The sequence below is a fragment of the Trichoderma virens genome (genome assembly GCF_000170995.1).
Source record: "Trichoderma virens Gv29-8 chromosome Unknown TRIVIscaffold_91, whole genome shotgun sequence".
NCBI classification, from domain to species: Eukaryota; Fungi; Ascomycota; class Sordariomycetes; order Hypocreales; family Hypocreaceae; genus Trichoderma; species Trichoderma virens.
This window is the reverse complement of record NW_014013658.1, coordinates 1,348,741-1,371,736: the sequence shown is the minus strand read 5'-3', so window position 1 is coordinate 1,371,736 and position 22,996 is coordinate 1,348,741. Positions and strand designations below refer to the sequence as shown.

Below are 22,996 nucleotides of genomic sequence, written 5' to 3'. Positions count from 1 at the left end.
AAACTTTCCAACATGGACTCACAATCGCCAAAGAAGTTTCAGCTATTCCCTTATCTCCCATTCGAGTTGAGGGAGATGATCTGGAAGGCTGCCATCCGACCACAAGAACGCGGTGCGCAGTTCTTTACCTTCAGTAACTCTTCCGACTGTGTTCTCGCCAGCCTTGCGGTGCTTGCTAGTGACACCCTCACGGCAAAGACCCCGAATCTCACCATCTCGCTTGACGACGATAATGTGTCGTCATACATGATTGATAGCGGCCTCTGGAACGCCTGCAGCGAATCCCGCATGATTCTGCAGAAGGAGGTTGCGAAAAGGCGGTGGTTTGGCCAAGACTCAAGGACCGGACATTTCACAAGCGGCAGCGGGTTGGACCGGTACTTGACCTATTCCCCCAGAGATGATCTGATATGCTTCCAGCATCAGGACTTGAAGAAACTTCTCGAGTGGGAATGGAACGAAGTGTATAGTGTACCTCCCTTTCTACGAGAGTACCACGCAAATGTCGCCCTCGAGTACGATCAGAGATGGCAATATTTCTTTCCTGAGGGGCTCCCGGTGGTGCCGTATAGAAACCGGAAGACCATGCAGGGAATCCTCTTTCGAGCCTGTCATAAGGTTGCTGCTGGCAAACTGTGGCTGATTGACTACCGAGTTCAGCCCAAAGCCAATATCCCCAAAGAGAAGCAGAGCGTACCTGATCTCACTTTCCACGCTAATGGAAAGAGATTTGTCTCGGTTGATGACGAGACGATGTGGGATTTCCAGGGTTCGACATGCCAGGCATTCGCCCGACGGCTTGACGCTGCGATACAATTTTATGCATCATTCACAGCCTTTGGTATTCCTGACCTCCTATGGAGAGCTCCTGGAAGAGTTGGAATCCTCGCTTGCATCGAGTAGGGTCAGGCTGGTTGGTTTATGACATGTTGTTGCATTGCGTTGGGAGGGGAGTGGCAGGTAGCGGAGGAGATTTGGATATTTGTAACTGAATCATTAAAAGTTAGCCCAAGATTCGTGTACTCTATACATTTCTGTATAACAATAGATTTCCAATCTTACTAAATATGCCGTGAACATATCGCCAATTCCCATGCATGTGACTCAAAATCCACAACAGTTTTTCAGACTATTCGTCTGAATACACGGTATGTACGCGTCACTTTGACCGTGCAAAGGCCAGACATGCTGAACGAGATTGTATATGAGGCGTCTTCCGCTGAGAAAGGCCTCCAGAATTGCCAATAGCGTCAAAAACGTTCGCGGTGGGATTTGATAGGGTGAAAGATAATGACAATCTCAACGCAGCGTGCTTTGAAGTGCTATGAAGGGCTGGGAACGTGGATAAACAGCGATTTTTGCAGCGCTGAGTTCTGGAACCCTGGTACATGTATTCTTCGAAGTCAGCCTACCACATATCGGTCGGCAAGATGTGCGCTGGGAAGTACAGTAACCGCAGAAATGTTTGCGTAGGATCGGTTTTTTGCGTCGCTCTGTGTAGCTTTCGAGCGCCCTTCATGCTTGCATCGCTTGTCAAGCTTCCCACTTTCCCAGGTATCTCGACTGCCTCTCTACTGCCCTTCCATCTCCGAAAGGCACTTAATTCTCTCATCTTTGGAAAAGAAATCCATGTCGTAGAGTTTCAAGAGCGGCCATGCCTTCGTAGCAGGCATCTTTCGCACGTACTCGTAACCGGCGGTGGCTGCTGTTGTCGAGGAACAACTCAAATTATCTGCTTTGATGTGAAGGCTTTGTCAATCACGAAGATACCTGGCCACAAAGCGAGAAGCAACTTGCCTCCAACCTCCGCTGAATGGGCTGCTTTCAGAAAGACCGACATCGCATTCGTCGTATTCTGTCGGGTATCGTTTGGAGTCGGCGTCGTTGCCACCGTCATCGCAGGGCCCGTTGCTGTTCTCGTACTGTTCGCAGTGGTTGTGGTTGGTCTCCTCTATAGGTCGTTGGAGTGTCGCCCAGCTTTGGCCATCTAGTGCGGAACTTGACGCCTCTCTTCGCGTTCGTATCGTGCTGCGGTGCTTTCGGTGTTTTAGGGAGTGCTCTGAAATACACATCTGTTGCGTCTATCACTGCGGTGGTATGGGCTGTGGCGCGAACTCTGAGGGCGTATTTCTGCGGGAGCTCATGGCACCATGCGATTAGGATGAGGATGAATCGCTCCCATCTCCACCATACGATAAACATGGAGAGAGGCAACAGGTGCCGCGCCTAATGGCCAAAGCTGGGGAACACACTCCGACGACCGACCTGTAGAAAGAAACCAGCTACCTCTCAAGCCACTTCAAGCTGAGAGGCAACGGCAAGACCGTTTGGTGCTTCATGAAATGCCACAACACAACTACTTCAAGTCAGCAGACACAAAAAAGAAGCCTAGATTTCGCCCAGTAATGTTGCAGAGAAACTGCGGCTCAGTTCGAAACGAGAGCGCAAATGTTAGAGAGAAGGCCTAAGGCAAACTGAAGCTAGCGATATTTTCCAGCGCCTTGATGAGTCAGCCTTCTCGCGGCTGCCGTTCTTTCGCAAACACGCAAAGTCGAGAACCTGGAACCAAAAGAAGCCTTTCTGGTGTTTTGAAGCGTTTTCGAATGAAGCCTGGCCAAGAGCCATAATCCCAGACGGCACGGCAGAAAATTTGACGTTTTTGATGGGCAAAAAAAAAAAAGTTTGCGAATCGAGAGTTTCGTGTCTGTTTGAAGGATGAGTCTGAACGCATGTGCACAAGGAAATTCTCCAGTGGGAAAAGGTGACTGTAAAGCAATATTTTTTTTTCAGTATGTACCATCTAGCTGCAATAAAAAAAACTTGTTCTTTTCTTTCATTCTTTTTCTTTTCATTTCTTCATTTTTTCTCCATTTTTTTCCGGAGTTCATTTCTTTCTTGGTTTTGAGTTGAAAATTGCGTTGTGCGGTAGACCGCGTTCCAAAACCCCAAGAACTGCCAATCAACTCTTTCAACAACATCGCGAGAGAGCAGGGCTAGACTTGGGATTTGAGACGCTTGCTGAGCACAATTTCCGCAAAGAAATGCATGCAAAGCAGATGCCCGCCACTTCTGTATCCAAGGGATATCGCTCGTGCGCTTCGCTTCCAAATGCACTTGTTCAAACTGCAAAATGCAAACTGCAAAATGCAAAAAGAAATTCATCAAAACGGCAAAAGAGTTCGGTGCCAGATGTTGAATCTGGCACCTACATCTCTCTCTGTTTGTTAGTATCCCCCATTCCTCCAGAGGGGCAGTTTGACCTGACCGCTGGACCACGGCGCCCCTGCCCCCCCAATCTGGATCGGTTGTCGTTTTTTTCGAAAGTCGTCGGTCGGGATTCGAACTCGGTTGTCGTCGGTATCGGTTGTTGGCCTTCGTTCCACATAGGGGGGAGCTTGACCTGACCGTTGCACCACGGCGCCCTCCCCCCCCGAGAGCGATTGAAGTTATCGGGGGGTATAAAGCATTGGAAGCTCTTCTGCTGCCAGCTGCGAGGCCCTCTCCCGTTTCAGAGGCGGGAGAGGGCGTGGGAAGCGCTGTAGAGGTGCTGAACAGCTCTATCAGGCCAGCTGGTCGACAGCTTTAGCCAGGTGAAGCCGCCTGTGACCACCAATTCGTGCGCTAGAGACTCGATTCGTGGTGTTGCTAGCAAGCTCCGCCTACCCCACCTCTGTATCATCACGCAAGGTGTCCGCAAAATCCCTCATCCACCAGCTTTGGTAGAGCGAGCCACTCCCACAGGAATGCTCCGTGCAAATACGCAGAAGAGCAAGCGTGGCCTGGGTCGCAGCAATGAGCGAGCGAGAATCACTTGATTCTCGGTGGCATTACGAGCCACGTTGCGATATTTGAGTACCAGATTGCAGAGTGATTGCCGCATGACTGCCGTTGAATCCTGACTTATACGCTTGCCCATCCATTTCGAGATGATCGTACCGCCGCGCAACCGGGCTTGAGCAGTAAAAATGCCTTGCAGTCCATGTTCGTATGCATCGTGTCAAAGGGAAATCGTATCGCAAACAGATCTGACAGATTCTGTCGTTGCGTTTGGGCCCGAGGTCGTATACCCGAGGGTTACCACGCGGTGAAGAGGAACTGCGGAACGGGGCCGGCGTGCGGGTCGGGAAACTGATATTATGGCACTTTCGATATGAAACAAAGCTGTCAAGAGTTAGTAGCTACCACTGCAATGCTTTGGTATGTATCAAAGCAAAGAGGGCGCAGCGGTTGAGTGTTTGGCACAGAGCGAGCGGCTGTGAAAATTGAGGATGTAAGAGATGAAGTTGTGGGTGGGACAAATAAGCGCAGAAATGGACAAAAGTGGGTGAGTCAGCAAGCCCTGGTTGGTTTGGTGGGTGGTTACATAATTGTTAGTTTCCCAAATGGGTCACACGCCAATTTGCGAATAATGAGCTCCTAGTGGATGAAATGCTTCAATTATTTGTTCAATAATAAGATAAATTACCTGAATTGGGATGGAAGGCTTTACTATTGACAATATCGGCTGTGGAGACGGGGAAACAGGAAGAGTGTCACCTTGACAGATGCATCACTGTGAAATTTCGTCTACTTCAACAGGACATCTCTACCACGAGATGCGGGACACATTTGTCAGTCTGGATTAAAAAGAAATAATACAATGAAGTCGACTGCGAAATTTCAATCATCCGTGTGTAAATCCATACTCGACTCCTCCAAAGAGATTGATTTGGTACGATTGGTTGTTTTGTCTTGGGTAGAATGAGCTTGGTCTCACGACGATTGGTCGCGGTACATACATACATGTATGTACTTCATCAATTTCTGACAACTTTACTTTAGTAAAACCACACTGCTAGAACAAGAACTATATGGTATAACAATTCCCAATAGCTGCAGCAATGCTTAAAGAGCCGTCTTACTTTGTACAAGATGAGGGATCACAAAGGTTTTATCGGAGAGTATGTAGGCTTGTTGGTGCTGCTTACACCAAATGTGAAACCAGAGACCTTGTATTTGGCTATTGTATTGGTAAAAATATTGAAATTACGCCCTTTGCGGGCCAAAATCCACAACTTACTTAGCAAGCATCATCCCTTGTGAAAATGCTTCTGGAACCAAGCCACGGCCTGCCTCTCTGCTTCAGCACTCTGTGCGGCCTGGGCTGCGTTGTGTGGATCTGCACGGACAGAGAAGCCGTGTCCTGCTCCAGGATACACGCGGACCTCTGTTGCAATATTCGGTATTGAAGCCCAAACCTCTCTGACCCTATCAATTTGAGCCACTGGCATTATAAAATCTTTATCCCCAATAGCCAACGAGACCGGTACACGTAACTCGGCGACATCATCCGGTATTTTAACATTGCTTGGATGCGCCGTAAAGACGGCATTCACAAGCGGCTCGCCGTTCGATGTAGTATTGAATCCTCGAGCAAGGGCTAGAACATGTAAACCACCCCAACAAAAGCCAGCCGCCCCCAGGGGCAAATGAGCTTCGCTGGAATGGCGAATGGCTTCAATAAAGCTCTGCACCTTGGTCATGGAAACGGAAAACCTATTTCGCACAATGAATGGTATGAAACCATAAGCAGCCCTCGAAATATGGTAACTGCAAAATTATTAGTATAAATCTCTGCCCCTACGGCTTGCGCATATTCGCAAGTGTAGTTATTTGTCAAGCAACTGTAAAATGGGGCTCGGGAACGACACACGGGAGATAGAGATGTTCCAACCAAGTCTTTTGCTTCTTGGTGATATCAGCAATAGTCTGCAGCATCCAAACAGGGGCGGCAGCTCCATCCATAAAGTCGGGAAGGTACACCCTCAATGAGCCTTGCCTGGCGTATTCGTCGGCAAGCAGTCTATTGTTGGGGAATTCCCAACCAAAAGCATCTGGTACAATCACTACAATACCAAAAACAGCGACACCTTCTCCTGGCTCGGAAATATAAGTGTTTCGACCGTGTAGCAGCTCTACACGCCCAGTTGGAACAAGGGACTTGGCGTGGCCAGAGAAGCAGCTTGGACAAGACATCTTGAGTGAAGATGGACGCAGCCCAAACGAGGGGAAAAAAAATAGATGGAAGGTTTTGGTGCTATCCTATCTGTTCCTTTGTTGTTTACAGAGTGATGGCGTAGTGGAGGAGTCATGAGATAGCGAGACAAGAATGCAATGGCTCGGTAATTGGCGGCTGCCGTGATCAAAGGACGGATGTCACACTTTTAGCGAAATTAAACCTGGCTAAGAGAAGCAATCTGGTCAAAGGAACATGCCTCAATTGATAGGGTTGGTGGGAACGTGAACGTCAATTGCGCGAAGTGACGGGTGGGGGCGGATATGCCAGGATATGCGAGGATATGACCGCCACTAAGTAACGGGACCGAAACATCGTACCGGTTGGAAGCGGCAGGTGGGTCTCGGAAAGAAAGGGCAGACCTTGTTTGAGAGTACGGCTGGGGGGCAATTCCAAATAAATCCAATCATCGGAAATTCTTCTTGAGCAGAAGTGAAAGTGAGCTTGTTGACGCTTTCGTAATCCAAAACTAGAATATTTGATCCCAATGCTTCGAAGACATGGCGACTAAATTCCCCCCATTCGCTCTGCCAAGTCTAAGACAACGGACGCAAGCAATGTTGGCCCATTTACACCCTGAGTTTCTCAGCTTAGCTGAGCTTGCTTTTGCGTGGCTGATTAAGGCCTATGAGTACAAAAATGAATCAATCGAAACTCGGAGAGGCATTAAAGAATACCGTTGCGTCGACCGAGCAAAAATTAGTCACCTCATTAGCTAGGTTGGTATATACGCCACTCGCTGCTAGACGCACAAAGGCTTCTCGCCAAGGCCACACGCTGCATATGTAGTCTTTTAGAATGGATCCATATGACCACATCCTATAGGATGAAGGACGACAGACGGACCAAATTCCGGTAGTTGCTCTCCTAGGCAAATATAGCATATGAAAATAGCACGTGTGGTGTGGAGGGACAAGATTCATAATGGAGACACTCGATCGGACCTCACAGTTCATGAACTATCTAGGACTAGTCTACCCCGACTTTTATCGAAATTCACTTTATTTGCACGTGATCCGTCATCAAAGGGGTGGTACTTTATCCCCAGACTATCCACGACTTCTCAGATATCGAGCTGGGTTCAAATCGAACCTACAAGTGATTTACAATGTCGGGTTTAAGCCCCACAGGAGGCATGGCTGCCCCCAACGTTGCCCGTCATTACTTCAAGAGAGCGTATCAAGCGTGCAGTAACTGCCGTCGGCGAAAGGTGAAATGCATCATGGAATGCAATGGTCAGGGACTTTTACAAGCATCTTGTACAAGGTGCAGGAGAGAACTGCGCCATTGCACATTTAGTGCCGAAAGAAATTCGCAAACCAACCCTCCAGACGCTGGGGATGTGCAAAGGACTGTAAATGTTATCGAAGGTATTGAAACCTGGTAGTAATACCCATTCGATGGAGTAAGGTCTTTCTTTATGTTTTGACATTGACTGGCAATAGATACACCGACCCACCCGGGTGAGGTGACAAGGCAAAGACCAAGGCATGCATCACCTGAAGACCTCATTCATGTACAAACTCAAGGAGAAACTACTGGTATAGACATCTATGTGATTCTTTTGCAACTTTACTAAGTCATTGCCATGTTAACGAATGGAAGCGTCGGGTGGATCGCGCAAACGACAGCGTCAAAGTCCAAGAAGTATCACGAGCAGAGTAGTATTCAACACGCCGGACACCGAATCGCCGGGGCAAGAAAGAGAATGCCAGCTCCCTCCCACAGGCCGCTCTACTCAGCAAAGTGGCCTCCCACCCATTTCCGCTACGCATGAACACAATTTGAGGCCTGAAACATATATCCGTTCCAATAATATCAGCTCAAGAGCGCCGGATCCAACAGAGGGCGTGAATATCAATGTCCAATTAACAAACCGACATTCTAGTTCTACGGAACGTGTCATCACATCGGAACCCTGGCTTGCTGTTCGCCACCCACTCTCATCCTCGTCCCCGGATACGGAGCGCCTTTGGAGCTCATGGCATTTTGTGAGAACCGGTCTGATCACTGCACAAGAAGCTGTCACGTACATTGATCTATTTTTTAAAAACATGAATAGCATGTCTCCAATCCTCCACCCTTTCTATAGCGATCATACGAAGCACGGTGACCTCATCTCTAGAGAGCCTGTGCTTTGCTGCGCCATAATTGCTCTTTCGGCACGGTATCATATATTGGATGTGAACGGGGCCGTTATACGGGGTTTTTATATCCATGACCGCTTGTGGGAACATTGCCAGTCGTTGTTTCAACGCTTGGTTTGGAATCAACGGCGAGCGATCAAAGAACAAATGGCTCACCTAGGCACAATTGAGAGCCTTTTGTTGGCTGCGGAATGGCACCCGCGCTGTGTCCATCTTCCTATGGAGACTGAATACTGGCAGCCAGATATGGCTCTCTCCGATGATGAGCAGACGACATGTCATAGCAAAGGTTTGAAATGCCGCATTTGTATTTGTCACCTCAACTGACAATATCAAGTGCCAAACAAATGGCTTCGGGAAGTTGAAGAAGCCGCTCAGAGATCAGATCGCATGTCTTGGTTAGCAAAATCTCCTCTCTGCATTCCATTTGAGAACTCTGGAATTCCGCGTTATTCTGATTGTATGCGATGCAAGGGCTCATTCACTTTTTAGGATGCTCCTTGGGAATGCTTTATCTCTGGGTCACGAACTAGACATCTTTTCCGATCAAGACGATCCCCCGGCAGATGTTCTTGACTCAGCGTCTGAAATGTCATTCGCAAATTTCCTTCGTCTCCGGCGCCACCGAGTGGGTAAACTTTTATTCGTATATATAAGCCAGCTTGCTTCACGAATTGGTTGCTCCTTACCAAGGACGCCGTTTCATGACAGTGTGTTGTCCTCATTACGAAATCCCGAATCGAGTTTGGACCATGAGTGGCACGAGTACATGACTTTATGGATAGAACTGAGCCGACTAATAAGATCTTCATCCGATTTCCTCTTTCCTTCGAAGAAAGTAACGCAGGAGCTCCTAAGAAGCGGTCGGTATGCAGCTTTTCTGGGGCATTTTCGTCCGCTACTTTCACAGTGGTGGGACAGGTTCAAGACGCATGCAAGTAAGAAAATTTTCCGAGCTGTTCCTTATGCTGTAATCTAGTGGCTTATATGTAGCAGACAACGCTACTTGCTGGCAGCTCATACTGGTTGACTATCATTTTGTGCGTGTCTATATCAACTCCCTGGCGTTGCAAGCCGTTGCGGGACGAATGTGGAAAGATGACGGGCGAATGAGAAATCTGCAGCTTAAAGATAGCCAAGATTCCGACTTTGTTCGTGAAGTTATCGATGCCAGCAGCAGGGTCCTAGAGATGGTGATCGAACTATCTCGAGATGGCAACTTGAAATACCTGCCTGCCCGGATATTCATTAGGGTTGCTTCCGCCTCGATGTACTTGATTAATGTTGGTTGCATCCTCTCCAATTATACGGTGAGTTCCTTCACTCAAGCTAATTATTCAATTTACAGGCTCTAGCGCTGGGTGTACGCGGTAATGAGTTGGACCGGTTGTTAGGTCTGTTAGATCGTACGGTTGAAGCGCTGTGCCTGAACTCCGTTGATGATGTACATCTCGGCTTCCGGTACGCTGTATTACTGAAAGAAAATACAAAAGGTCTCCGGGAACGGTTCATCCGGGTCAATCCCCCACCTATGGAGGTGGTGTCACTCTCCTTTAACGATGCAGATGCATTTCTTGGCAACTCCCCAGGTATCCTCGCGCCGCCACATTACACCGAGGTTGCACAATCAAATATTCAAACAGAATTAGCAGATCACGAAGCTGATGCAGGGCCGAATTTTCTAATGTCCACTCCAGTGTCCGGAGAGGAAATGCTCAGCGAAAACCCTATGCCTGGGCATCTCCCAGCGACAGGTGACTATTCCCGTGATGAGTGGTTTGCGTTACCATTCACTTCTGAAGCTGAGCTTGGAAAGCCTTTCATGTCATACTTTTTTGGCATTGAGCCCGGAGACGAAAGGTTCTTTTGGGACGTTGCTTAGGCGTTGTGAGGCGGCATTGGCTGGGACTGGGCAAAACCTAGGCTGATAATTTATGAACCGAACATGTCTCCAAGTATGCGAATATACTTTCTCGTTATCTCACCATATAATACTGGGGCATACTATTCAGTGTACTCATTAGAAACTGTGGTGTTGAAAACCAAATGAGCTGCGGTACAGAAGTGCCACACCACATCATTAATTTGTGTTGTAAATTCCTTTAGTATATTTACTGTGACGGTAACTGTTGTCGCAGACTATGTACACTTTGAACTCATGTACTGTACTGTTCCTTCGATACGCAGATTCACTCCAGTGTTTGTTCTCGCAAAGAACTGAGAATTCCGACCACCCCGTCAATATCCCAATATTTGGCTTCTATTTTATCCCCAATAACCGTCAATTGCATGTCTCTCGTGTCGCATTGGGGCCATGGAGAGCCATCCGAAAACTGAGGTTCTCCAGTTCGAGCAAAAGTCACCCAGGCATTCTGAACATCGTTCGCAATTTGTACGTCAGTCGCATCAAAGTCTTTGTCCCTGGCGGACTGTCCAACATCGACGGCTGATGCCTTTTTTGCAAACCACGGCTTCAAAACTCCATCCTCAGACACGTTACCGAATATATAGGGTATCTCGGCGCCATGGTAGGCCAGCATATCAGAACGACGGGTAGCAGGAGAAATACGCGAAAATAAGAAGAAGTAGGTCCTACAGTTCAATGCAGCAAATCTGTGGTAAGTAGCCATTGCCGGCTCCATCCAAATAGCTGCGGTGCATAATTCTGTGAGCGCTTGGTACGGACTGAACTTGCCATTGCTAAAGTAATTCATCATCTCGTGGTCGCCACCGCGTGCTAGGATGTTGGACATATTGGCTAGAGTGTTAAAGGTATATATCTCTGACGGTTCTTGACCAGGACCCGTATGAAGACCCGTTGGACGCCAAAAAGCTCGGGCTTCATGCTGTGTGCAGCCAAACAGCACTGGGACATCTTCATCCCAAGCGGAGAATTCCCTCATTACAACCTCGTCATCTGGTACCGGGTACCATGCTAAATTTGCCGGAGAATGAAGGTATCCAGGAGGCGGTCGAGTTCCACATACTGTTAATGAAGCGGCCCGAATCTGCTCTGTAGGGATACGACGAAGTACATCCAGATCTCGGCTTCCCAATAGATTCATGAATTTTTCGCTCGTGTTGTTAACGCGTTCTGCGTTTGGTGATGGTGTGGCAGCGTAATCCTCAAAACCAGCACTCTGGATGATGGCACGATGAAACAGGCCACGAGCGGCTGGAGTACATAGCAAAGTCCGGACTGCGACTGCGCCAGCGGACTGGCCAAATATAGTGACATTCTGGGAATGTCCGCCAAACATTGTAATGTTCTCTGCCACCCATTTCAAAGCGGCAACCCAGTCTGTGGCTGCAAAATTGCCGCCAGCTTCTGGGTGACGCAGAAATCCAAATGCACCGAGACGATAGTTGATTGATACGACGACTACGCCGCGACGTGCTAGGTCTTGGCCAGAATAAACATCCATCGATGAAGATCCATTTAGGAAACCACCGCCATGAATCCAGACCATGACAGGTTGCTGTGTTGACGGATCCAAACTCGCGGTCCAGATGTTCAGATACAGACAGTCTTCACTAGACTCTACACCAAGTTCAACCCCAGTGTCAACGGTTTGAACTGCCGCCTTTCCAAAGCGAGTTGCATCTCGGATACCCTCCCAAGCAGGTGGAGAGGAAGCTGGTCGCCAGCGGCGGTCGCCAATCGGTGGTTCGCTATACGGGAGGCCCAAGAATGAATAGATCCCATCCAGTACAGACCCTTCAACGACGCCTTGTTTTATGCGAACGGTAGCCATTTGTTACTAAAGAGATTGTAATATGCAAAGCGAATCTTCAACTGAGACACTGCAGGAGAATTATTATACTTTATATTGTAGGAGGATGGAGCCAGGCCACCAGGCGCCCGCACCGTAATTTGACCCACCTCATCCGGTCTTAACCCACCATAGCCGTGTTCCACGTTCTGCTTCTCTCACCTCGTCAATTTTTAATTGTTTAACGGCGCTTCGGCGAGCCTTCGCTAGAGTGGCGGAGAAACTAAGTGCCACTGCATTGATTGTTAGGATTATGTGTCCTTTCAGCTGTTCTGGGTTGTTACAGGCCTAATCCCTAACGCAAACAGGTAGAATAGTGTCTTTCATATTACCATTAGGTATTATACTTTGTAAATTAACTATCTTCCTCTTTCAGAATCCAATATTTCAGGCTCGTTGATGAACCCATCCGTGCTTTGGCTTCCGCTCTTTTCTTGGGCATACACTCGATCCTCGAGCTGCTTCGTTTCATATTATACCTCTCCTGGTTGTTTTTGCATTCGGGAATTCACCATAGTTGCCCAGCTGGTTAGAAATTTACTTGTCTGAAAAGTTACAATGAAGTAGTGTGCTAGTCCCGATATTAGCGGTGAGACGTATTGAATGCGCTGCCAAAGTACTGGTCAGTGAATTACGATATCACAACCATATTATAGGCCCGTGGAAAACTTGTCTCTATTGAATGATACTACATAATCCGACATAATATCCTTCATCTAAGAGCCCCTAATTCGGGAGACATGGGTTGGAAGCGCTGGTGGCGTATCTCGCGTCCTACGCCAATAAACATACTTAGAAAGCTAGATTGAAAGCAAGACTGTCTTCACAAATTTGTTCGCGCATGTCATGTAGTCTTCTATACATCAGCATTCATCCCGCATATCTGTAGAAACCTTTGCTAACCTGAGATGACGTGGGTCCTTAGCGAACAACGCAAGATGCTCCTGGGTCTCCAACTGGAGAATAATACCCATATCGTAACCTTTAGTTCTCTGCATATCAAGAGCTGGGCCTATTTCAAGCGACAAAACCCCTGCAAAGGCCAAATGATTAGATAAATCCACTGGGTTTAGGTTGTTTCAATTCATGGTTTTACCTGGAATACTTCTTCCTACTTCCTTAGATTCGGTAATAAATTGTTCAACCTGAGCTTTCGGAGCATCTTTCTTTAGTCGAAAGAGTACTAGTATCCAAGTGGAATTAGAAAACGCCAGCGTCAGTATCACTTCATAAGAGACATACCAACACGATAGACCGGCATGATGTAGTTGGCTTCGGTTTTATGATATATGAATATTGTAAGAAAACAATGAGTGAAAATGGACATCATACTGAAAGACTCGCCTCTTTAAATATGAGGCCTAAGACGCCGGAAGCTTCACTATGAAGCTCCCACTGTACGGTAAATAGCGGGACTTATGCCTGGAAACCCGGCTGTTCACGGGTGTGAAACCACCATCAAAGGTCTCGCTCGATCCATAGTTATTCTGGGAAGTGTTCTGCTTCCTAATCCAATAATACTCTGCTAGTGTTACAAGAAAAGGCATGTGCTTTGCAATAGAATTAGAGTTATTTATGAGGGAGATGATTTCCCACCCTCTCGAATGACTTCCTTCACTCGCCAGAGCTCCACTGTATGCTGTGTTAACTTGCCGTCTCCATTTTCAACCTCCGAATAAGCTGGGCTTGAATAAGAGAAATGAAGAATGATTCCTGACAAGACGATTCCCTAGTTTAGCATCGCTTCCGTCCCTACCCCAGAATAGCCAGGATATCGGGTACTAGAATCATCGGAGTGCCGAAGCTAAACCCAAACCCAGTGGCTAAGACTGGCGCCGTCTTCAGCCGTTCTTTTCCACTCACGCAACAGAAATTGATCGAAATTTTGGATAGAGATAGGAATTTTGGTGCCAAAGCAAAACCAGTAATATGCATGTAGATTCAGGGCCGGGACTCGAGAAGGGGGTTTTTCTTTTTAAATACTAGGGTGCCCACAAGGTCAGCATAAGAAAGTCGTGGGCTATACATTGTCCGCTAGATATCAAAATATTTTAAAGTGGCTGTTTGATTGAAGAGTCTCAATGATGGATTACAAGGATCGACAGACGCGTATTTACGTGGACGGGATGATGTTCAACCGCCGCCCACTGGTCACTACTGATCCCACAAAGTTGGAGGAACAGGCCAGACAGTACATGACTGCTCGAAGCTTCGATTTTGTCTCAGGTGGCGCTGGTGAGAAATCAACAATGGCAGCAAATCGACTAGCTTTTCGACAGTGGAAGGTGAGTAGGTGATAAGAAGTGCCGGTACTATGTAGTACTACGTAGTACTATGCACTGGATTCAGGGGCAACTGACGACGTCGGTTGTCGGACTACCTCATCCCATTGTCAGTCCATTCCGACTGACCAGCCAACAGATTATTCCGCGAATGTTGTGCCAAACTACTCATCGCGATCTAAGTGTCAAATTATTTGATCGCCTTTATAAAAGTCCAGTTATTATGGCTCCGATCGGTGTACAGGCGATCTATCACAATGATAAGGAGCTCGGTAGTGCGGAGGTTGCAGCTTCACTAGGCATTCCGTACATCCACAGCACCGCCGCGACCTGCAGTATCGAAGAAGTAGCTCAAGCGAACGGAGCAGGTCATCGCTGGTTCCAGCTTTACTGGCCAAAGGATCATGAGCTGACCAAGTCTCTACTGTCTAGAGCAAAGCAAAATGGCTACGAAGTATTAGTCGTGACACTAGATACTTGGGCTTTGGCATGGCGTCCCTCTGACCTCGACAATGGATACGTCCCTTTCATGAAAGGCGTGGGAACACAGAACGGGTTTTCAGATCCTGTTTTCCAAGAGAAGTACCGACAGACTGCCGGCAAAGATATCGAAGAAGATGTGGTGGCTGCAGCCAGCGCGTGGAATGCTGACCTTTTCTCTAGCCAAGGCAGCAGGCACACTTGGGAAGACATTGCCTTTTTGCGCAGTCACTGGGACGGGCCAATTGTTCTGAAGGGCATACAGCACGTGGATGATGCAGTGATGGCTCTTCGTTCTGGTGTTCAGGGCATCGTGGTCAGCAACCATGGAGGGCGACAGGTAGATGGTGCCATCGGAAGCTTAGAAGTACTCCCCGAAATCGTTGATGCAGTTGGAGATAGCCTTGCGGTTCTTTTTGACAGTGGAATCCGTACTGGATCGGACATTGTGAAAGCTTTATGCCTTGGTGCCAAGGCAGTACTTGTTGGACGGCCCTGGGTTTATGGGCTTGGCATTGCGGGCAAGAAAGGGGCGCAAGATGTTTTACTTGGCCTTCTTACAGTAAGTGGGCACAAGTTGCTAGCGATGTCAGTTCTAACATTTTCTAGGACCTCGACCTTACGTTGGGCCTAGCCGGCCTGCAAGGAATCCAGGATTGCAAGAGATCCATTGTTCGGAGAGTGGCTTATGGGGGAGATATTCACTCAACATATTAAAATGCAGTTGATCAGTTCTGCACAATCCAGATTAAATTAAGGGCATCTTGTTGATTTGGGCCAGCACTTCTGGAAGCTAGTAGCCTAATGGCAGGCAATTCCTTCTAGCTATGAGTCGTAAAAAACCCCATTGTTACACAGTTCTCAATACAAACTAGATAGTGGAAGCAGAATAAACCGCTTCGGCGTATTCTTCTTTGTGTCGCTCGGTGTTTGTATTCGATTCAACTTATCTCTTCAGCTGCAGTGGCGTCAGTGGATACGTAATAGGGACATCTAACCAATGAAAAAGTTATAAAGTAAAAGACCAAGAGTTATAAGGGCATCAGATCATGTGGCACTACAGCCGTCCAATGGCCCTTACAAAATACACTCACATGCCCCCAGAGCCTACAGAATTCACAGGCCCTGTATGGGGTGAGATCCCCTCCACTGACTCTGCAGCAACCCAAGACATAGTCTACTACTCTCAGTTCTCCATTCCGCCCTGTGCCGAGCTTCGGTAAGCTCCATCACTAATGGGCTTGCCCCGGACGGATAACAACGGGGATCCAGGGATGATGATGAATGTCACAATTGACCCCATGGGGCAAGCCTCCGCCCTCTGGAAACAAACGGGATTTAATATTGGAGAAATATGCGTGTACTTAAGGTAGATGTTTTGACAGATTAGCTACAGCTCAATAAATTCTACACTTACCTGACTTTGCATCAACTTCGCATTGCTTAAAACATTGTATCTACTACCAAATTTCCAAACTTCAATCACCAAACTCAAACAATGTCGGAACTACCGTATCTGGCCATCGTTGGGGGAGGAATTGCGGTAGGAAACCGACGATTGCTGTAATCATTGTTGACATAACTGACACCCATGTATGCAGGGACCTGCGCTAGCCCTCAGCCTGAAGAAACATCACGGAATTTCTTCGATTGTATATGAACTTCAGCCCAAGTACGACGTGCGAGGAGTCAACATCACTCTGGCACCTAACGCAGTGCGTGTCCTCCAGCACGTTGGAGTCTATGACGTGGTCCGCACCCAGGGGTACAGTTACGATGACCTTCATTTGAGTAATGCCAGATCTCAGGCCCTTGGAAACTTACTGCAGGGAAGCCCAAAATACTATAATTATTCTTGCCTAAGAGTACATCGAGCTATCGTCCAGAAAGCGCTGTTGGACGAATTAAAAGTACAAGGAATTCCAGTTATTTTTGGCAAGAAGCTGGTTCGACTACACGAAGAAAAAGAGTCTGTCGAGTTGGAGTTTGCTGATGGAACTTCCGCAAGGGCATCTTTTGTCATAGGAGCTGATGGCGTGCATTCAAGGGTTCGAGATGCCATCATGGAGACTCAAACAAGCTATAGTGGGTTCATGGGCATCATTGGCATGGGCGTCAAGCGTGAATCTCTTCACAAGTCGGCGAGCCAGGTGCCACTACCAAATTTCGTATTCGGCAGCAAAGGTTTCGTTGCCATCATGCCATCCAGTTACGAAGGGACTGTAGTCGATTTCTTCTCGACTATGCCTTTTCCAGCCCGATCAAGGGAAGAATGGAATGAGCTTGCCGAAGACAAGACGAAAGTACAAGAAATCCTTCAAAAGCGATTCGGCGATAAGTGGCCCCAATTCATTTGTGACATCACCAGAGACTATGATAAAGAAGGTCTGAGCCTGCTGCCGTGAGTACCTATTTTACACATAGATCATTGAATATTTCAATTCTGACATGATTATAGGTTTTTCGAAGTGCCACCTCTAGAGCGCTGGACGAGTGTCAAACGACGAGTAATCTTAATCGGCGACTCTGCTCATGCCTTCACACCTCAGGGAGGACAGGGTGCTGCGATGGGTCTTGAAGATGCCGAGACACTTTCGCATACTTTGTCTCACCCAGATTTTAAATCAGACTATATGCGCCTGCTAACCATCTGGGAACGTCACCGGAGTGAGCGGTTGCGTCTTGTCAAAGATTTCACTGACTTGAACGGACGCTTGAGATCACCCGACACTGCGTTCATTCAATGGGTCAAGGAGTGGCTTATATGGGGTCGCTTCAGGTGGACAGGTTCATTGGGAAACATGCAATGGCTCCATGGATACAATGCTGAAGACATTGTTCGCTTTTTCTAGCTCATTATCTCATAACAGTTTAGAACAGTTCTAATGTAAAGTATCAATTGACTCTATGCGAAACCGACCCCAAATAACTGTGGAATGAAGATTTGATAATAACACTATATGACACACAAACTGCGACAGGCTACACTTGACACAGTGGAATAGTGCGTCGTTATGTGATAAGCCAATTCTAACTACATTGTGACGAAGCAACTGCACAGTCGCGACTTCGAGGATTGCCCCAAAGCTTCATGAAGAAAGCCTGGAGAAGTTGGCACATTACTTCAACATTATTCCTATCAATTGATCGCCAGGATACAAACTTCCAGCAGATTCACCTACTTAACCTGGTATTGCATCACTATCGCCACAACCAACATCATGGATCAATTACTAACATTGGTATTGGTCGAGGCTCACTTGAAGTACTGTACAACATCAATACAACAGAATGGATGTGAAAACTGGGACAGGAGGGATAGACTTGCCGTTTAGAAGTGCCATATCAAACTATAGCACGGAGTTATCATGGACTATTGAAGGGATTTGTACATTGCTAAGCAACTAATGTTTTAGCTTGATCTTGGCACGTCAACTAATGGGAGCCAGATTGATTAACCAAACTCTAACACACTGGATAATCGCGGATAGACATGGCCGGATATTTCGGTTCCCACTTCGCGCCTCTTTCCCCATGGGGTAACTGATTCATGTGGGACTTGTTTTCATACCCCAGCTTGGATCTCCCCAGATCTAGAAACTAACCGGCATATAAGGCGGTTGTGCGCTTCAAGGGTTCCCAGAGTTGATGTGAAGGTGAAAGCAATCTCGTTTTCTGAAGATACTTCACTTTGTCATCGATAACACTGTTCGTGTACACTCCGAGATGGATGGCCCAACAGGCAGCGCATTAGGCACTGTCCGCATCCGAAATCCAGATACCAAACAAATTATTCTGATCCCACCACCTACGAACGATCCCAATGACCCTCTCAACTGGTAGGTCAGGGGTGGCGTAAGAAGAATCAACAATGCATTGCTGACTTTGAGGAGGTCCAAAATCCGACGTTACTACATTGCCATCTCAGCATGCGTTGCCATGTTTCTCTGCACCTTCTTGGCTAGTGGTCCGTCTGTGGCACTTCCACAAATGGCGGAAGAATTCTTGGGACACTCGGGGTTGAAACCAACCGAACGAATTGCCAAAGCAGCGTACTTCATTACAACCGTAACTCTAATGCAAGGCATTGGATGTCTTGCGTGGATGCCACTCATCATCAAATATGGCCGCCGACCTGTCTACATTGCTTCTTTCACTCTGTACACTGTTACTGTAATCTGGGCGGCAGTGGCTGACTCATACGCAAATCAACTCGCTGCAAGGATTGTGATGGGATTTGCTATAGGGGCTGGTGAATGTTTAGCTCCCGTCACAATTGCAGATGTCTCCTTTCTCCATGAACGCAGCGCATTGATGGCGTAAGTATGACTCCTCGCTGCGTGAACAAATACTAAAGAATTCTATATAGCGTATATACGGCTGCGGTTTCAGGTGGTGTTGCTGGAGGCATCATTGTCTCTGGTCTGATCACCATTGCTCATGGATGGAGGACAATTTACTACGTTTCAGTGGCCCTTATTGGCGCAATGACTGTTGTATTATGCTTCACCATGCCCGAAACCTCATACATCCGAAACCCTGTCGAAGCCGAAACCGACAACACTTCACCTCCTTTGGATAAAGAAAGTGGCACAGAACACACCGAAAGCATCGGCTTCAGGGGGCAGAGTATTCCCCAAAAATATACATTTCCCCAACAACTTCGTGTCTTTCATGGAACATTCACAGAGGAGCCGCTGGTCAAGATATTTGTTCGGCCAATTGGGCTTCTGATTCTACCACCAGTTCTGTGGGCCACATTGGTCATGTCCGTACTAATCGGGTTTTTAGTTGCAGTCTCTTCCACATTTTCGGCTGCATTCTCCCAAGTCTACAAGTTTGAGCCATATCAGTCCGGGCTATGCTTCGTCTCGGCTCTGATTGGTTCCCTTATTGGCATCGCCTTTGGAGGGAAGTTTACTGACATCGTTGCCGATTATTTCACCAAGAGGAATGGCGGTGTCCGAGAACCAGAAATGAGGATTCCGGCTATAATAATAAGCCTTCTAGCAGCTCCAACTGCTTTAGTACTGTATGGCGTCGGTATCCAAAACAGATTACACTGGATGGTCCCAACACTGGGGCTAGGTCTGCGTAAGTATTCATCCTCATTTCTAAGCACGTAGTGGACTAACCGGCCATAAGTAAACTTCTCTATCGTTCAGGCAGTCAACATAAGCATGGTGTACACAATCGACTCGTACCGGCCAATTGGAGGGGAGGTTGTTGTAGCACAATTAGGTTTCAAAGGTTAGAGCGCCTGCATCCAGCAGAAAAGAGACTCCAGCTAACGGTAAAACAGCCTGTTTTGGATTTCTACTTTCCTTTTACACCAACCCATGGATTGAACAAGTTGGTTACAGCATTGCTTTTGGTACTATGGCAGCCATTACTGGAGTAGTCCTTCTCGCTGGCCTCCTGTTTTATTTCTTCGGAAAAGAGATCAGACACACTTCTCTTCGCTGGCAGGCGCTACGATTTGTGCTTTGGAACAAAGACCGAGAACTTGGAGAGTAAGATGAATATCGCATAAGCCATAATTCACCTATAGATAAGGAGTTATCTATAGATTAGTCGCATAACGAGCTACGTGACCCCCACGCTAAATGGAATTACCATCCTACAGTTGTTTATTTCTCATGAGAGTAGAATATGGCCCTACATTCGCACAGGGCTGGCCTCGTACGGGTTGTTATGAAGTAGGTATATTGACGATACTGCCGCATACTTCAAACTCTGGCTTAGACCTGTTCACAACCATTGTCTGCCTTGGGTAGTGAATGTCTCAGCAAATCCCGAAAAGAGCTGTTGGAAGAGAGGTTGGGTGTATGTAATTATTCATTAAAGGTCTTAGTTATCTAGATACAAAGTCGGGGGCAGGACCTCTTATATATACACAATCTACGAGATCCGATGAGGCAGATCGGATAGGGGTCACCCTGCAGTCAACAAGAGCAATGTTGACACTATTGCACAGAAGGAGCAATACGAGTAATGTCTTCAAACATCTCAAAGGCACTGAGAGCCCGAACCGAGCCCATCCAAGAGAGTGGCTGCCATTCTCCACGCATCTAAAATTCTGGTGTTACCGAGCTGATATTAAGATTTGCGTTGGTGTAAGTGAAACACAAATAGAAGAACCTCACTCAAATAGACCGGGCAAGAAGTTCGACGCGTCCTTGTATGCCACAAGATTTCTTTTTCTTACTCTTATTGTCTAGGGCGGAAACTAACATAGGGGCCATCTATTTTACTTACAAATATATCACTCATTTGGAACTCACCTGGTCGTTCTCTGCCTTTCCCCAGACCAGGATTACCCTCTCCGATTTCACCCAGCTTTCCAGGCGCCAGTTGCATGTCATAAGCCCACACCAATCTTGACAGTGCTATGGTCAACTCCATGTATGCCATAGGCTTGCCTATGCATCCCCGCGGCCCAATACTAAATGGATTAAAGACGTCTCGCAAGCTTTTTAGCGATGCCTCGCTTGCAGCTTCACCAATTATCCAGCGCTCAGGGCGATAAACGAATGGATCCTGTACAAAATCGGCGTTGTGGTGTAGGGCATAGATCGGGCAACCAACTCCAACGCCGGCTGGGAGTTTCTCGCCCAAAACCTCAAGACCGCCATCGAGGGTCTGACGGGGTAAAATTGCACCAACGGGCGGCGACATTCGCAGTGCTTCATCAATACACGCGCGGATGTATGTACAAGAGTTTAATTCTGGACCAGCTCTAATCGCTTCGACGCTATTAAACTTGGAGTTAACTTCCTTGTATGCACGGTCTAGAGCTGCTCCGTTGTGGGCAAGGTAGAAGATTGTACTCGTAAGTGTAGTTGACGTTGTATCAGACCCTTTGTTTTTGATGCATCAGCATTAGTATAACCTGTGGAAATAGTGAACAGGGCATACCAGCAATAATAAGCGTGTTGCTCTCCCCCCATAGCTCGCTCTGTGCGAAACCTTGACCTGTCTCCGGGTCTTTGGAGTTTAACAGGTAGTAAAAGAAGTCTTTTCGGGTGGAATTAAAGATGCTGCTATTCATGCGAGATCTAACCTGTTTCTTGCTGAACGCCATGTACTGATCACGGTCTTTGTTCAGCTTTCGAAATAGGATCCTGTCAAATCCAGATTGGTGAAGCCAGGGCAGTGGACCAGTCTATTTCCATAAGTTTTAAAATGCGCTGCTGATATCTTGGACGATAACTCACTGTATTATGCCGCTTGGCGGCCTGGGCAAGCAAATGCGCTGCTTCTCGGTTCTCCGGAATATCGCCTTCAAGCATGTTGAAGGACTTGCCAAAACTGAGGTCACCCATGACATCAAAGCCAAGATAGGTGCTCCATTTCGAGACATTTTTGGGCTCGGTCCACTCGCCAGAACTCCCACCAGCCAGCTTCTGGATGTATAATCGGATGTGGGCGAGAACATATTCTTCCACACCCTTCAGAGCAGCTTCTGAGAACGCATGACTCATTACGCGACGCTTTCTGGCGTGTACACTGCGTTTAATTGCAGTATGCGTAGAAACCGCTCCCGGAGTTGCGGGGAACGATAGATAGAAATCCGATTTGCGCACATTTGCCTTGTGTCCGTAGATGGCGCGCAAGGCAGCAGGATGGTTGAACGACAACGTATTCGGCCCATAACGGACAATGGGCCCTATATTGGCCGTAATTAAATTAATGCTCAGATTATGGAGAAATTTATCGATAAGTTGAAATGAAACATGTTGCACACTCACGAATCGTTTGTGCAGTTCATACAAGTCAAGATGCTTGTCTTCGCGATAGGCATGATAAACATCTCTCCACTCCATGAATTTGGCAAGGAACGGGCCGGGATATTTGGCCAATGGATGAAACAGAATGCGATAAGTGATTAAGGAAATGACCTGAGTTTGTCAATATCGAATCTGGCGTAACATGGAAATGTTTCGTACGTATACCGAGAAGATTGTTACAAAAGTAGCCAGGGTGTAGAGCCACGGGACAATATCTTTACTCAATTCATCATAGAGAGCCATTGTAATATATATGTCATGCGCAACGCAGTTTCTTTAAAGGAAAAGAAGGCAAGAATGAAAAATCGCTGGACTTTAAGAAGTATGTATCAAGTCCGGTTTTATATTCAGGCAAAGAAGAACACACGATAGACAGTATGGTCGGAGTAATTCCCTTTCGTGACGGTTAGTAGCGGATATACATTAGCGGGATCTTCCTGCACACGCAATGTTAAAGTGTGTTGGGTGA

General features: G+C 47.2%; 8 protein-coding genes across 8 annotated transcripts; 5 read left to right on the top strand and 3 right to left on the bottom strand.

Annotated features, from left to right (window-relative positions):
- Nucleotides 1-12: 12 nt before the first annotated feature.
- TRIVIDRAFT_65001 (uncharacterized protein) lies at nucleotides 13-903 on the top strand (the record flags this gene model as incomplete). The annotated part of the gene is made up of 1 exon (XM_014094906.1): nucleotides 13-903. One exon carries the CDS (start codon nucleotides 13-15, stop codon nucleotides 901-903), a length of 891 nt encoding a protein of 296 aa, XP_013950381.1.
- Nucleotides 904-5,069: 4,166 nt separating this feature from the next.
- TRIVIDRAFT_39931 (uncharacterized protein) lies at nucleotides 5,070-6,015 on the bottom strand (the record flags this gene model as incomplete). The annotated part of the gene is made up of 2 exons (XM_014094905.1): nucleotides 5,070-5,589; nucleotides 5,693-6,015. 2 exons carry the CDS (start codon nucleotides 6,013-6,015, stop codon nucleotides 5,070-5,072), a joined length of 843 nt encoding a protein of 280 aa, XP_013950380.1.
- Nucleotides 6,016-7,220: 1,205 nt separating this feature from the next.
- Nucleotides 7,221-9,733, top strand: TRIVIDRAFT_123522 (uncharacterized protein; the record flags this gene model as incomplete). The annotated part of the gene is made up of 7 exons (XM_014094904.1): nucleotides 7,221-7,425; nucleotides 7,501-7,596; nucleotides 7,661-8,509; nucleotides 8,540-8,600; nucleotides 8,695-9,160; nucleotides 9,219-9,485; nucleotides 9,551-9,733. Coding segments are annotated over 7 exons (2,127 nt in total), but the record flags the coding sequence as incomplete, so codon positions are not given.
- A 658-nt stretch (nucleotides 9,734-10,391) lies between these two features.
- On the bottom strand, nucleotides 10,392-11,957 carry TRIVIDRAFT_206828 (uncharacterized protein; the record flags this gene model as incomplete). Its single annotated transcript, XM_014094903.1, has 1 exon — nucleotides 10,392-11,957. One exon carries the CDS (start codon nucleotides 11,955-11,957, stop codon nucleotides 10,392-10,394), a length of 1,566 nt encoding a protein of 521 aa, XP_013950378.1.
- Nucleotides 11,958-14,059: 2,102 nt separating this feature from the next.
- TRIVIDRAFT_39206 (uncharacterized protein) lies at nucleotides 14,060-15,454 on the top strand (the record flags this gene model as incomplete). Its single annotated transcript, XM_014094902.1, has 3 exons — nucleotides 14,060-14,260; nucleotides 14,397-15,299; nucleotides 15,347-15,454. The coding sequence occupies 3 exons, from the start codon at nucleotides 14,060-14,062 to the stop codon at nucleotides 15,452-15,454; spliced, it is 1,212 nt and encodes a 403-aa protein (XP_013950377.1).
- Nucleotides 15,455-16,235: 781 nt separating this feature from the next.
- TRIVIDRAFT_65006 (uncharacterized protein) lies at nucleotides 16,236-17,589 on the top strand (the record flags this gene model as incomplete). The annotated part of the gene is made up of 3 exons (XM_014094901.1): nucleotides 16,236-16,280; nucleotides 16,339-17,138; nucleotides 17,196-17,589. 3 exons carry the CDS (start codon nucleotides 16,236-16,238, stop codon nucleotides 17,587-17,589), a joined length of 1,239 nt encoding a protein of 412 aa, XP_013950376.1.
- An 874-nt stretch (nucleotides 17,590-18,463) lies between these two features.
- TRIVIDRAFT_39699 (uncharacterized protein) lies at nucleotides 18,464-20,254 on the top strand (the record flags this gene model as incomplete). The annotated part of the gene is made up of 5 exons (XM_014094900.1): nucleotides 18,464-18,576; nucleotides 18,631-19,056; nucleotides 19,107-19,831; nucleotides 19,883-19,987; nucleotides 20,040-20,254. The coding sequence occupies 5 exons, from the start codon at nucleotides 18,464-18,466 to the stop codon at nucleotides 20,252-20,254; spliced, it is 1,584 nt and encodes a 527-aa protein (XP_013950375.1).
- Nucleotides 20,255-20,947: 693 nt separating this feature from the next.
- TRIVIDRAFT_196018 (uncharacterized protein) lies at nucleotides 20,948-22,770 on the bottom strand (the record flags this gene model as incomplete). The annotated part of the gene is made up of 5 exons (XM_014094899.1): nucleotides 20,948-21,597; nucleotides 21,656-21,902; nucleotides 21,955-22,406; nucleotides 22,485-22,638; nucleotides 22,687-22,770. 5 exons carry the CDS (start codon nucleotides 22,768-22,770, stop codon nucleotides 20,948-20,950), a joined length of 1,587 nt encoding a protein of 528 aa, XP_013950374.1.
- Nucleotides 22,771-22,996: the final 226 nt, after the last annotated feature.